We start from the raw sequence: 14,680 nt of genomic DNA, 5'->3' as shown, positions 1-14,680 counted from the left end.
AATACTGTCGTGTTACATGTTCTATGAAACTCAGGCATGCTACCTAAACTCACTGGGGCAGCATTATGCCAGGCTTTGTTTGATTCAGGGTAAACACGCAAAGCTGCCATAATGACAGGTATTCCTAACAAATGAAATACCTGGATCTCTGTTCTCTGGCAGTATTTCTACTGCAGGAATCGTAGCCTGTAGATGTGCTGGTTCTGAAGCCGGCAATGATCCTTGTCAGCAAAGTGAATTTACTGGCTGCTCTGGACTTGGCACGATTGATACATCTGCTTTTCACGGTTTCCCAAACCCCCGAGCAAAGAGATCTCGGCGTTGTGGCCTACAGCCTGTGAACAAATTAGCTGAATTTTCACACACCTCACCTTGACAGTAAGCCCTGTAACGTATGAAACTTGCTTTTAGCAGTGGATCAAGGTGGGCAAATCCAGCACTAGCTCCATGTCTCTATTCCCTCTCTCATCTGAGAGTGAGGGAGCAACTGGGAGCGAGCGAGCACAGCAGCATATCAGGGCACCACCTTAAACTGGGCTCCCAAACCTTTTATGACTGCTGAGCAAAGTGGATTTGGGACAGAAGTAACAGCCCATACTTATCAAGCAGACAACCTCATTTTCTAGCCCCTTGCTCTCCGCTCTCTCGTTGCCCGGTGTGGAGGTTCCTATTTTTCAAAGACAAACGGGGGCCCCCACACTGCGGGGCCTGAATGGATTAGACTTCCCCTCACTGTAATGTGGTTTCTGACACCTCCTTCCTTCTTTAACTCCGCAGCGGTGTTGTTAAAAGCCTGCAGTGTTTCAGCACTAATGAATTCTGGCATGGGGATTGGGTGTGTTCACCATTTGAGATTGCAAGAAACCTTTAAAGGGAAATTAATTTTCACTCTGTGGTGCTTAGTGTAACTTGACAAAAGACGTTTCAGTGCAAGAGTCAGAATTGTTGAAGAGTCAATCTAATCTTCTTCTGTTCATGACGTCCTGCTCCAGATATTTTCCGTGCCCTCTGATGATGTATGAGAACATGTGCACCGTTAGAATACATCTTGACGACACAGCTCGTTCTGAAGTTAGTTCACTGGAAACTTTTTCCCGGCCTGCGATTCTCAACCTTTAGTTGTCAAAAGTAAACTCTTCCTTGGCTTTGACATAAAAGTTGAAGCTTGTCGATAGTTGTTGGCTCCTCTAAAAGAAGTTATGCTTTAAAGGAGACATATTGTGTTTATTCAGTTTCTCTTTCCTCTCGTGTGTTATATAGTTTTTTTTTTGTATTCAAAACTTAAGTAGTCCATGCTAGGAAAAGCTCCTCTCCCCCCACAGAATACACTGCTCCTTAAGCTAATGAAGCATCTCGTCAATAGTCCGATACTCCAGCTTCATTGTGATATAACATTTGCATAATGCACGCTTAGTGGCTAGTCTTTCACACCCCCTAGCAAAACCAGGTAAAGCAAGTCAACGTTTCCCACACATACTAAAGGCTGTTGATCAATCACAACAGAGTGGGTCAACTGGCCAACCAGAGCAGTCTGGGCTCAAAGAGACGGAAGCGAAAACCCAGTGACTGAAGGCTGAGGCTGAAAAGAGGAGCGTTTGAGGAGTTTGAGGAAAGTGACGCGTTTTCTGAATGTAAACTTTTTCAAGTAATAACACTAACTCAAACATCAGCAGAATATGTCACCTTTAAATGTCTCCTTCAGATGCAGTCGATAAAGATCCTTGTTTCCTGCTGAGGTTTTAATCTTATCTCGCTCCTGCTTTGCCTTTGCTCATTATCTTCCTCACACCCTTTCCTGACAAACAGTTGGTCTGTTCATTTTTTCAATATTAACTGCAGACACTGACTTTATGAGCCACAACTTCAGCTCCTTCTTACCTTGTTAAAAGTTCATAAGCCTTTATTTGTCTCAGATTTTCCCCGAAATTGAGCCAATGAACAATACATTTAGGTTAAAAACATGTTTTTCTGTCTTTCTGTCATTATACCTTATTATCTCACCGTTATATGAGCCAGTTTCAAAGAAACTAAATTAGCATTTATTTGACTGAATTCTTCATAAAAAGGATCTCGCACATTCTTAGACGTTGTGACAAGGTTTACATCAATTTATATTGTGAAGCTTTTATCACTGCTGGTTTCTCTAAATGCAACAAAAGTGAAAATACATTCTTTTTGTAAGTAATGTGGACATTTGGGTTCGCTGGTGTTGCTTTTCATCAACACATCTTTTGTCTGCACATAGTGATCACACCTTGCCGTATTGTTCTACTTTACCTTATCCTTGCCATCTTGGAGTTTGGACTTTGTAGTCGAGGAAGTTGTATCATTGTTTTGCTGTCATGTCTGTTGCCGTGTGTGTTCACCTCACTGCAGTTTGATCGGTGGTATCGATAGTTTTAGTTCCAGATGGAGATAATGTGGATGTTGTGAAAAAGTAAACAAGTTTTAGAACAAACCGTCCCCTCCGCCATCAGCCCCTCGCCCATTCCGCATCCGCTGCCCTGCTCTCCTCACAGTGGACGTTATATGTGCAACTGAAAGCAGATGGTTCGCCATTTTGTCAGACAGCCGCGTTGAAGCTAAGCCCCCCCCTACTGCTCCCGACAACTGGGATAAAAACAAAAACTGCTAAAGGCGGCAGTTTGGGCTTTGATTGGATGCCGCAGGACCTTTAAGCCCATTCAGTGTTGTCCTCAGACAGAGAGCGGCGGAAGATGGTCTTTTTTTAAACTGGAAAAGGGGTTCAGACTTGGGCCTGGAAGCGCTGCCCAGCCCACACACCCACTGTTTCACCAGCGAAAAAGCAAAGATGATTAAGCATGCCATGGTGCCTCTGGTCTGCAGGAGTGACGAATTCCCCCCACTGCTACTCCACTCTGGTCTCTCTCCATCTGTCATGTGCACCATCAGTAAAATACATTTTGCTAGTTTTGTCACATTCGGCCCCAGTATGCACGCCGGGGCTGAATTTCTGGATTTCCTGAAATCAGCTGCTTACCTCAGACTTATTTAAAACCACCCACTTACTGCTACGGGCTACTCACTGCTCGGTCAGAGTTATAAAACGTGTTGTGCTGGGTTCGGATAGTATGTTTTATTGCTTATTGCTGTTTATTCACTTGAGTCTCACGTCCGCTTCTGCCTGAAGGAATATTTAAAATAAGATATTACATGTTTGAGTACTTGTGCGTCAGCAGATCCAATAAAGTTTGTATCATGAACATTTTATTTGCTTACATTGAGAGATGTGCCGCTCGCAGTTCTCTCGGCCTGTTCCGATGTTTATTTTTTCATTTATGTCAGAGGACTAACCTGCAGAATCAGCTTTACTGTCTCTCCATGAACCATGAACTTTTAAAAAAAATATACAACTTTTAAATACATTTTTTGCAGAAGGGGGGGAGCTCAGAATATAAAAGTTATCAAACTGAGCTTCTTTAATAAAATTAAATAAAATCCTCTAACCTCTTTCCTTGATGACAGAAAACCATCTGCATTAATTCCATGATTTTGCTCGTAATGGATTTGGTCTTTTCATTGCTGATGAAAGATAAAAAGAGATATGAGGCCAAAACCCAGCTCTGACCATTGAGACTGAATGGGGGCACTTATCCTTCTTTTTCTCTTCTATTCTTCTCCATCAGGGAATAAGTGTGGAGACAATTGCACAACTTGTATTGTCTTACATTCATTCCCTGCAGTGAAAGTGGAAAATATGCATTAAATTCTGTCACTTTCTGCAGTGTTTCTCCTGTAATAGTTTTTTTCCTTTCAAGAGAACTTGGTGCACAGAGGACAAGCAGCCATGTTGCCAGAATTATGGGCTGTGCATTACATAGCTTCTCTCTTTGGATCTCACACTAGGGACTTGGAGCCGTGAGGTGGAGAAATTACCTCCCAGTAGTTAAATAGCTGAACCATTGACATAGCGTCTTCCTCTCTCCCCTTCTGTCTTGTTTCCTCTCTTTCTATCTCTTTCTGCTCTCGCTCTCCCCTGGAGACGTGCCATTTTCTTGGAAGAGAGCAGGCATATTTTAAACTGCATTTAACATTCAGCCTCTTATTTCACTCCATTCGCTGCATTATTAAAATACCTTCACACCCCCTTAATTATTTTTTCCAGCTCTCCCTTTCCCTGCAGAACTGATAATTGGTGTTATTTATCTAAACAATACCACAGTGCGACTCTTAGGGTGGGAGCGCTTGAATAATGGATGAGGACAAATACGAAGCAATTGCACTTACTCTGGCGGTGGCACTATCCCTGTCAACGCACCGCTACCGTTTATGCTTGCGGAAAAGGAAATGGCAACCGCGTTCCACAGCGTTCACTCCATCGCCGCTCTCTCGCTACTTATAATAACGCAAGACGTGATATGAACTTGCCAGGGAAGCTAGACTGGGTTAAATATGTCAGTTCCTCTTGTCTAATTCCAGCAGGGTTTGTGGTTTCCATAATGAAAAGCCTCTCGGAGACGCAGGGATCGGCGGAGGCGCAGTGGCTGAAAAGATAGAATGAACAAAAAGGACGTTTTGCTTAGGGGACATTTCAGTGTATTCAGAGTGTTTGGGGCACTCAGTGTCCTGTAGTGTTCTTTCATTTCAGCCAGCAGCACATTTTTGTGAGAGAGTTTTTGAATGTGCCATTGAAGTTCATGACATCTCAGGAGATGTGACTTCACGGTCCCACGTGTTGTAGCTGAATCGAAATAACCGTCAGTCGTCCGGGGAAGGAAAGTGTGATGGGCAGCATTCTTGAATCCTCCACTGTAGAATAAAGGCAAATACCACATTTTTTATTTTTGAAAATGATTTGTATTCTTCGGTTTGAGCAGCAACACACACTTGCATCGGTATGATGCATCACATCATATCGTGATTAAGCTCTTAACATTCCAGAATGTGCAGCAAGCATCAGCTACACAATCAAGAGTTGAATTCCACTGATGCAAAGTAGACACGCTGGTTCAAGTAGATGAATGATATCAACATTGGCATCAGCTGCTGTGAACATGGAATAAACGAGTTGTTTGACATTAACATGATTTCTATTTGATGTATTCCTCACGGCTGCTCGGGTCCAAGTCCTGTCACACAAGTGTCTTATCTCCGCCCTCTCCTCTGTTGTCACCCAGGTTCAGCAGCGCAGCCCTTCTCCCCCTTCTGGTTCACAGTGGAGCCCCAGGACACGCTGGCCATTCGGGGCAACTCGGCGATGCTCAACTGCACGACCCACAGCGACGCGGCCACGCCCACACGCATCGAATGGAAGAAAGACGGCACCTTCATGAGCCTGGTATCGGACGAGAGGCGGCACATCCTCCCTGACGGCGTCCTGTTCTTCAACCACGTGGTCCACTCCAAGCACAACAAACCCGATGAGGGAACCTACCAGTGCGTCGCCACCATCGACAGCCTGGGGTCCATCTCCAGCCGCACGGCGCGCCTCGCTGTAGCAGGTACGTTCTGCTGGACTCATCGCCTTAATTCAACTGATACGTTTTTTACCATATTCTGTACTATAAATGCGTGGCAACTTGTTTTGGGAGTTACACATGAGTTTAAATGAATTCTGCACGTACACCAGCGAAGGCATCGTACACCTACCGAGGTGTTTTGCCGGGTGACGGCTAATGACCTCACCAAACTCCCTATTAGCTCCTCTCAGCTCTCAACCTTTATCGGGCCCATTGAGCCACAATAATTGAATACACCCGCGTGGATGTGTGTAAAAGAAGGTCACAGTATGAATGAAAAATAAAAAGTGGTATTTAAAATGCACGAGTGCCACGTAGATTAGACAAACATCCTCAAAGAAACAACTCCACATCTTTCTGTCAGTCTTTTTCGCTTCTTCTTTTCCTTACATTGATCTCTGAAAGTACGTTTGTGCCGTATAAATTATTTCCTTCTTTGATTTCCATTTCTCTGAGGTGTTTTCTTCTCCATGGCAATGCTGCAAATGCACACCCACATAAGATCTGGAGGTTTTTTTTGTTGCCTTCCCGATTTCAGTGATTGTTTTTGGCCACACTTCAGAGCCACATCCCCAAATGGGAGAGAGTTGTTGAGTTTATGATCAAGTAGCACTATTGTTTAGCTGAGTACTGCATGACAGACTGAAGTTTTGCGAGATTCCCCCATTGGCTTTTGCTCTTTCAAAATAAATCTGTGAATCACTTCTGTCATAGGTGCCTTTTAGTGACTTTAGTGACAAATTAGCGACTTCTTGGACAAACCTAAGCTATTTTAGATGGAAAGAAGTCGTCAGTACTGCCCATTATGTAAATAAAGATGGACAATGTGTCTCCGCCTCATCTCAATGAACAAAAACGAAGCCAAATCATTCCAAATATGGGTGCCGCCCTCTTCCTTCTTCTGAAGTATTTCCAGGGATGTGTCACGTCTTCTGCTTTATTAAACATGTCTATGGAAGTGTCTTGCGACCAAGAGACACACTTCACCTTCTTATACTCTGGTTTGTGATTGGCTGGGAGGCAGAGCAAGTGTTTGTTAGCTTGACGGAAGCTGAACATTAACAAAGCTTCTTTCACACATGTTCTGCAACCTTGGGCTTTTCTAGACATTGTCCAGAGGAGCAAATGTCCCCTTTAGTTGTACGTAGAAAATCTGTAAAATTGACCCAATGTGCTGTCACATAAAGGTCGATGATGTTTCTGAGCATGTTGAGGTTCAGCTACTTCCTCGGCTTTGCACACTGACCATACACAGTCCAGCCATTTACCAGATTTGTCCTCGTCGTGTTTGTCCTTGACTCGTTCAGCCATTTGTTCTGTCTCCTCTATACATCCTTCCCAGAGCCTGAATGTGTTGCCCTACTGGATAAATGCTTGTAAACGGGTCTGCGTCCTTTTTCTCCTTCTTTTTAAATTACTAGTCCTACAATGTGACCTTGTTCAGTTTGGGAACAGCTAGTGATGTGGGATTATTTGGTGTTTGGAGTCGAGTTCCTGCCCTGAAATTCAATTTGCAGCCGGAGGAGTCGCAGAATGCATTTACTGTGTGTGCGCTTTCTGCTCAACAGTGCTCTCATGGATTTTGAGATGCGAGGAGAGGGAGAGGGAGAGAGAGAGAGAGAGAGAGGGAGAGGGAGGGAGAGAGGCCTCTTGTTGACAATGGGATAGTGCAGCGTAAGCCTCTCGGAAACCTCGGAGTGTCTGTGTGAAGTTACACTGTCAGGCTGTGATTCAGTTTGTTTTTTCGTGGGCTTTTGAGTTACACAATACTGAGGACGATACACGGGCCATTGGAGAGATAGTGAAAGTTTTGCCTTCACCACTCAGAGACTCGATTGGTGTGACTGCACGTGTAAAATGATTTCTTCAGTTTAGACTTAAAGGCTGCGTGTTTACTTGTCTCCTTGCTTCACCTGCAGTAAACACTAAAGGTGCGACTGATAACAAAGCTCAATGCTTTGGATCAAACCATAGTTTTCCGGCTAGGATCATTTTTTTTAGATAAGCAGTATCGCAATGAACCAAAAACACATTTTCAGCTTTTACACAAATTGTCGTCAAAGCTTGTTCTTACTCCGCCCGACCTCTGTGCTCAGTCACGCAAACTGAAGAATCACAGGTCTGGAGTTCCGCTGTGTAATGTGTTTGCGCATGAATGAGCAGATGCAGGTGTGCTTGCATATGTGCTCATCTTTCAGTCTGTTCAACGACAGCAGGGAAGTCGGCAACATGTCCTGCGCTTCATCAATATCCGTCACCGCGGCTGCATCGGCGTATAATGCAGACGGGACTTGTTTATAGTTGTTCTGCTGAGATGTGTTCTGCTGTCAGACGTCCTCACAGCCAGTGGGATCTACCTGGGTCAACCATGATGGGATGTGAGATTCAATCAATTTCTACTTGAAGAGCGGAGCAGGTGAAATCTGTCATCTATTAAAGGAGCACACACACACACACACACACACACACACACACACACACACACACACACACACACACACACACACACACACACACACACACACACACACAAAGCACTTTTCTCATGGAAATTCATAGACGTAAAAGCTTCAACCATTATGAATCTATTTAAGGACAAATGTTGGACACATTAAGCTATTGCATTTATGTTTCCACACACACACACACACACACACACACACACACACACAGACAACCACTGATGTATCTCCAGCTGGCTGGCAGGTGGCCAATAAAAAGGTTAATTGCGGTGTAGACAGAGCAGGCCATTAGGCCGCCATCAGACCCAGGAGCGATGGCGGAGTGGGCGTGACCTCTCAGACGAAATGATGGAATGAGTCACGGGTGGCTGGCGTGGCAGGGAGCTCATCTGACAAATACCGAGGTAATATCAGGGATTGATTGCTGTGAGACGTGCGGCTCATTGTTCTCAAGGAAACACCTCCGCTTGCACACATCTCCACCGTCACCGGGAAGCGTCGCGGCAGTTCACTCTCCAACTTCACCTCCGTGTCTCACCAGGCTCCTGCTCCCTCTAACTTTCTTTGTCGTTCTTCACATATAAGCACAAAATGTGTAATATTGTAAGATGTCATAAGATATCATAGGGATCAGGTAAACGTTTTCATTGTGAGGATACAGAAGTACTTTTTTGTATTCGAGGCTTCGGCTCAAGAGGCAGAGTTGAAGTTTCCTTTGGCAATACACTGAACTCCAAATTGCCCCTGACGGCTGTTCTGTCAGTGTGAGTGATGTGCGATAGAGGCGCTGTGTGAATGTGTGTGTGATGGATGAATGTGACTTGGATGGTAAAGCACTTTAAGCAATAAAAACACGATTCAGGGAGCATGAGGATCCAAGTAACCACAAACTCGTATGTTTTATTATTATTCTGTTACTAGGTAACACACTAAGATATGTAGGATATATAGTTAAGTACTATTATGTGAGAAAGATCCCATGTCACTACATCTGGGAATCACTTTATAAGATGTGAATATTCTTATCTTCCGGCCGTTTATGCTTTTTTTCTTACAGGAGAGAATAGACAGAATATTTATGGCTTTTGTAAAATGTCAAGTTCAGTTTTTTCTTTGCACTGATCTCTTTGAGTTTAATTCTAATGTAACTGTAACACTTTGGAGAAGCACTATAATGTTATGTGACTTGTGAAGATCTAAATGATCAATTAAGTCACATTTCTCAGTATGGAATGGTTTTTGAAATAATAGATTTCCCTTAACTTTCAATGTAATAAGATTAACATTAACCTTTTATGCTCCCTGATTATATACAGAGCTCAATCGATTTGTCGGGAGCCAATAAAATCAGTTAACAAATAAAATCTGCATAATATCACAGACATATTGATATCAGAGTTAATTGTTGCTGATATTTAAATGTTATTTTACAGGATAAACAATCCGTAACAGATCCGTACATTTTATATTAAATATGTTTGTTTTCTCCATTTTATTGCATTCATGTTTTCTGTTTATTTACAGTTATCGGCATCTAAAATGTTTTACTCACTATCAGCGTCTTCCCTCAAAAATCCATATTAGTCGGGCTGTACTTATATAAATACACTATATACTGCAGCTTTCGTTAGAATAAGGTATTTTGGTTGTCAGGACAAATATTGCTCATCTTTGAAGTCCTATTCATTGGCTTTGTGTTTCTTCTCCGCTCTTGCTTTGTCATCCCGTCAGTTTTTAGCCTGTGTGTGCACAGTCAGATACGCAGGAAACACGAGCAGCCTAAGAAGAAACAGAGAGAGAGGGGGGGGTGGAGGTGGAGTGTGGCCTTGTCGTCCCGGTCTTATGTATTCAGCATGCGTCCCTGTAAGAGAAAAGGAGGGGGAGAAAAATTACAGGGCAGGGAGTGAGCGGTATAGAGCGGTGATGGCCAGGACGCGGAGCGAGACGTAAGAAATGAGAAATCCCATCTGAACCGTCTGCTGCTCTCGAGCACAGCTGTCCCTCCGCCCATCGGCCCGCTCTGAGCTCAGCCCTCCTTCACGATCGCTCCGCGGTGAACTCCACCTCGCCGCCACTTAACAGGGGATCCTCCAAATGAGAAAACGGAGAATTCATTTCGCCCTCTCTGTCGCTTGTTGTTTTGTTTCCCCCTGACCTCCCCACATGTAGATGAGGCTCTTCTCTATTCCAACGTATTGACTTTTTGTTTTTTGGTGTCTGCTCCTCTCTGTTTTTCTGCTGTTTTCCTTTCTTTCCCTCTCACCCATACAATACTGTGGAATATGAAGATAAGCAAAACCACTTATTACTTAGCTTTGATATGGCGTTTGACTGAAATCTAATTTCTCCCTCCCCGCACTAATGGAAATTATAAAACGAAGCACCAACACTCTCCATGTGTCATGTGTGTTGCTTCATATTTAAGCGTGCTCATCCTTTGATAGAGTCTGACACACTTTGTAGGATTTAGGGCTTTCGGCAGATTCTTTAATCCCTTTTTTGATGTATTTGAATGTTTTTTTTTGTTGGGGGGAGAAAATGAGAGAAAAATGCAGATTGCGTCACTGTTGCAGTGGAACTCCTTTGTGGCATCGCGGGAGACGCTTTGTTGGACAGACAGTTGATTAATTAAGGCGGCATCTCTTCATATTGGGAAATAATGTGTTATGACAACATAAAGTGGATAAAGACATTCACTTTGTATAAAACATAACAATGATGCACATGCACTGAGGTTAGCATGGTTAGCTAGATTTACTGTAAATGCCTTTTAACTGTATGTGTGATTCCATTAGCGTGACTACACATGGGATACTGCAAACATGAATACTTACAGTATGAAGCCTAATATTTCCTACGCAGCTGTAATTCACAGTCCATGAGCTTCACAATTGACTGATGAGCCAAGATTACAAAACAAATCAAAATGCTGATAATGAAATATAGATTTTAAAAGCTACAATAACAATAAAAACCATTTCAAAAAGGTACAATAAATAGAAAAAACTCAATAAATTGGATAAAAATGTATAGTAACAATATTAATGGACGGATTCAATTTAATTGGAATTAAATTAATGTCTATAAAACCATATTTAATCAAAAGCCTGACTAAAGAGATATTTCAAAGCAGTACTGTGCATGTGACATGTTCGCTGGTGCAGTGTTTGTGTTAAAATCAATACGGAATCTGACAGGCAACCAGTGCAGGGACCTTGTGTAGGATATGAAAGACGAGGAAAATCATTAAATCCTCACATATGACCAGCAAAGACCACTTTTTTTTGTCATTTTAGCTTATTAAAATGATTTTCTTATTATTAAGATAATTGCCGTTGATCGTTGTATCAGCTAATCTGTCGCACCTCCAAGACTCAACCTGATTAAAACACACACGCACACACACGCGCACACACACACACCAGCACAACAAAGGCCAAACAAAGGCTGTTATCTCAAAGGCCGATCTGGTCCCAGCTCCACACGGAGATAAAACCCAATCTGATGATGTCTCACCGTTCACAAACACTTGTTCTCATGAGCCTGGAGAGACTGAGCTGATCACACAGCTCCATTCGTCCTTCCTGATCATTTCACTGCATCCTTTCTTCACACTGCTTCTCTGTCTCCCTTTCCTTTCTCACTCTCTCTCTCTCTCTCTCTCTCTTCTAACTCTCTCCATCCTTTCTCCAGCTTAATCAACCTCCTGTCCTTTCCTTTTTACCTGCTTTACTACCTCTCTGTCCTCCATTTTCTCTTTATTATCCCTTCAGTCCTCCACCTCTCTGCTGCTCCAACATGCCCACTGGCAGACCCACACTAGACACACACACACTCACACACTCATTTTGCAGTTCCATAGTCGCTGCACTGAACCCATAAAGCAGCAAAATGGCAAACAAACAGTAATAAATCTCAAATACAACAAAAAACAACATTCTCAAAGGAACCCACTGAAAGAAAAAACACCAGCCATGTCGGTTTTCCTCTTAAAAATGTAATCTTTAGATGTGAGCGTGTGCATGTGAGTCTTGACTATACGTTGTGTGTGAAGCTGGATACATTTTACACGACCAAAACCCTTTTGCTGTAATGAAACATTCCTCTCCAGTCGTATGTTCCCTTACTGTATTTCAAATGCCTATACAGCCCGTCACATTATACAGGTGTCTCTGATCTGCACGAGCAGAAAATGCTTATTTGATCAGACGTCTTTCTGCAGCTTCAAAGCATTTCTTCCCCAACTTGGATAACAGATCCCACTTATCAGCTGTGCATAAATCACCACATTGTACTTGTGTAGTTGTCTGACGGCAGAAACTACAAGGAACCACACTCAGTGGAGTGTACACCAATCCTACACATGATCGTCTAGTTCTTATAGTAGAAAGATAAAAGAAAAGAGAAGTGGTCTGATAACCTAAATTATTTATTTCTCATAATCATCAGCAGTGGATTTGAAAACCAATGTAACATATATATATTACTCTCAATCATGAACTAGAGAAATACACTTAACTTTTCAAAATCAACTACGAAGAGTTTTGCAACAAATCATTTTATGACATATGCAGCAATTGTGTCTGTACCAAATAGAACACACCAATATTAGCCTACTGATTGTTTGAATTAATACTAAACAATATAAGTGATGGTGCAAAGCAGGTGATGACTGAAGGTTTGACTCCCTGAGATCAAGCAGTTTGTCTATTTTGCCACCAGATGTTTGTCGTAATACACGTTTTTGCTGTTTAAAATATTTGAAACAGGAAAAAGAAACCAGACTTGCTCACGTTTCAGTGTTTTTCTACATTTACAATATGGACCTTGGTGCAAACATTGCCTCAGGAAAGCCCACGTAGGTGCACTCATGTCCAGGTGCAGACCCTTATGACCAATTATGTGCTGCCTTGCTGCTGAGTGCCGGGGTCAGTGCCATGACGAATGGCTCTGACCCGGATGCAGGGTCAGGGTCGCAGTGGTTTTCCATTACCTTGATTTCCATCTGTCTCTGGTACACGTGAGGAGGGATGGAAGCCACAGGACAGGGAGCGGAGGCTGTTTCAACCCCTCCACTCGGGTGCATTCATCATATTTTGAGATGAAAAATGAAAACTAACCTTGGAGCACAGGTTTTGAAATAGGGAAAGAACTTAAATGCTTTTCTTTAAAAAAAAAGGAAGAAGAAGAAGAAGAAAATAGTATTTGAAGTGTTATAGCCGACCGCAAAGATGAAACTGTAAAGAAGACAGAGAAGCAGGACTCGCAGACGCAGCGGCTGAGGAAATATGATGTGGGAAATCTCGGTTGAGGATGAAGATCCATCTTTTTTTCTCTCTCTGGAGGACGGCGGGAGAAAATTGTCGACAGGGAGTCTGTTGGGCTGGAGGTGGATGACAGTCTCCATTTTGCGTGTATTCACTGACTGATTAGGTCCTCTGGGTAGGTGGAGAGGCTGATGGAGACGGCCCTATCTCTGCTCTCCAGACACCTCAGTGCCTGGTGTGTGTTTCTGTGTGTGCGTGGGAATGTACACCCATGCGTTTAATTGTCTTTTTGTATGTCTATGGAATTCCCCCCCACTGTATGTGACATGTCATCTTTCAACAAAAGCCCCTTTTCTGGTTGTAAATTAAAAGTTGAGCACCAACGCGAGGTTGTTTTGTACACAAGCAACCAGATGCAACACAAGCTGCTGGCTTTATTGCCTCTGTAACACTGAAACTCAGTGATGAGGTTATGTTTGACATTAATACCATCATCCATGTAAATATGGATATAAAATAATCCTAGTGAGGTTTTCACTCGTGTGTTTTATCTAAATTGATGCTACCACAGGTTCTCTTTCATGTTGGGAAGGGGGAGGGGGAGGTGAGGGGTATTCAGCTGCAACATGCAACTTCACCACTAGATGTCACTAAATTCTACAGACTGAGCCTTTAATTAAAGACATTTACTTTTTGGCAAGAGAGCCAGAAATAGCCAGTGTTCACCCTTAAACATCAACAACAGGCCAAGCAGTGTCAGACTGGCGGTAATACTGATGCCTGATTTATCTCAATGCACTGGTATCTGTTTGGTATCTACCTATATACTATAATGAAAAATATCGGTATTGGAACATCTCTATATCAGATAAAAACTCAAATTGTGAGCCCGGCTGGGACCGGGGTCACATTATCCATGTTGACCCATTCACACCAGTGATAAACACAGATTCTTAGGTTGTGTCTTGGTAAGAAAAGATGTGTGTGTGTGTTTGTACCAGGAAAACGTAACCGGTTCCAACAGCAGCTTTATCATGAAGGCGCCCGTTAAGTAAATACAAATTCCTCATTAAATGAACACTGTCTCATGTTCTGCAAACATATCCTCAGAGTTTTTAAACATTCTGATGGAGTTTGTTTCTGCGTCCGTGCCAGATTGCGCTCTGCTGCTCAGAGAGTGTTTGAAAAGCGTCCAAATACCAGCAGATATTTTTTCTTCACCCAAAAACGAAGCAGCGATTACAATTCCACATCAAAGTGGACTGTCCAATTGAACTCGGACCATCCTCTGCCCCGTTGCCGCACCGCGCTTTGGCTGGTGCAATTACTGTGTCCTAATGAGAGTGATAATTGACTGCGGCAGTCAGCAGATGAAGATCAACTCTGTGTGAATAATGACTTCCCTAACTCCTCTCCTATCCCCCCCCCCCCCACCTGAACCTCTATTCTCCAGCTGTACGCAGTGCATCTT

General features: G+C 43.0%; 1 protein-coding gene across 12 annotated transcripts in view; it reads left to right on the top strand.

The window, feature by feature from the left end:
* Positions 1 to 14,680, top strand: part of neo1a (neogenin 1a) — a 163,228-nt gene that overhangs the window by 53,094 nt on the left and 95,454 nt on the right. For all 12 annotated transcript variants that reach the window (XM_035151945.2, XM_035151993.2, XM_035151925.2 and 9 more), the window contains exon 2: positions 5,139 to 5,462. In XM_035151945.2, coding sequence (XP_035007836.2) covers positions 5,139 to 5,462 — 324 coding nt within the window. The remainder of the gene's footprint in view (positions 1 to 5,138; positions 5,463 to 14,680) is intronic.

Source organism: Hippoglossus stenolepis, chromosome 1 (assembly GCF_022539355.2).
Source record: "Hippoglossus stenolepis isolate QCI-W04-F060 chromosome 1, HSTE1.2, whole genome shotgun sequence".
In the NCBI taxonomy this organism is placed as follows: Eukaryota; Metazoa; Chordata; class Actinopteri; order Pleuronectiformes; family Pleuronectidae; genus Hippoglossus; species Hippoglossus stenolepis.
The sequence above is the reverse complement of the archived record's forward strand: the minus strand, read 5'-3'. Positions and strand labels throughout refer to the sequence as shown.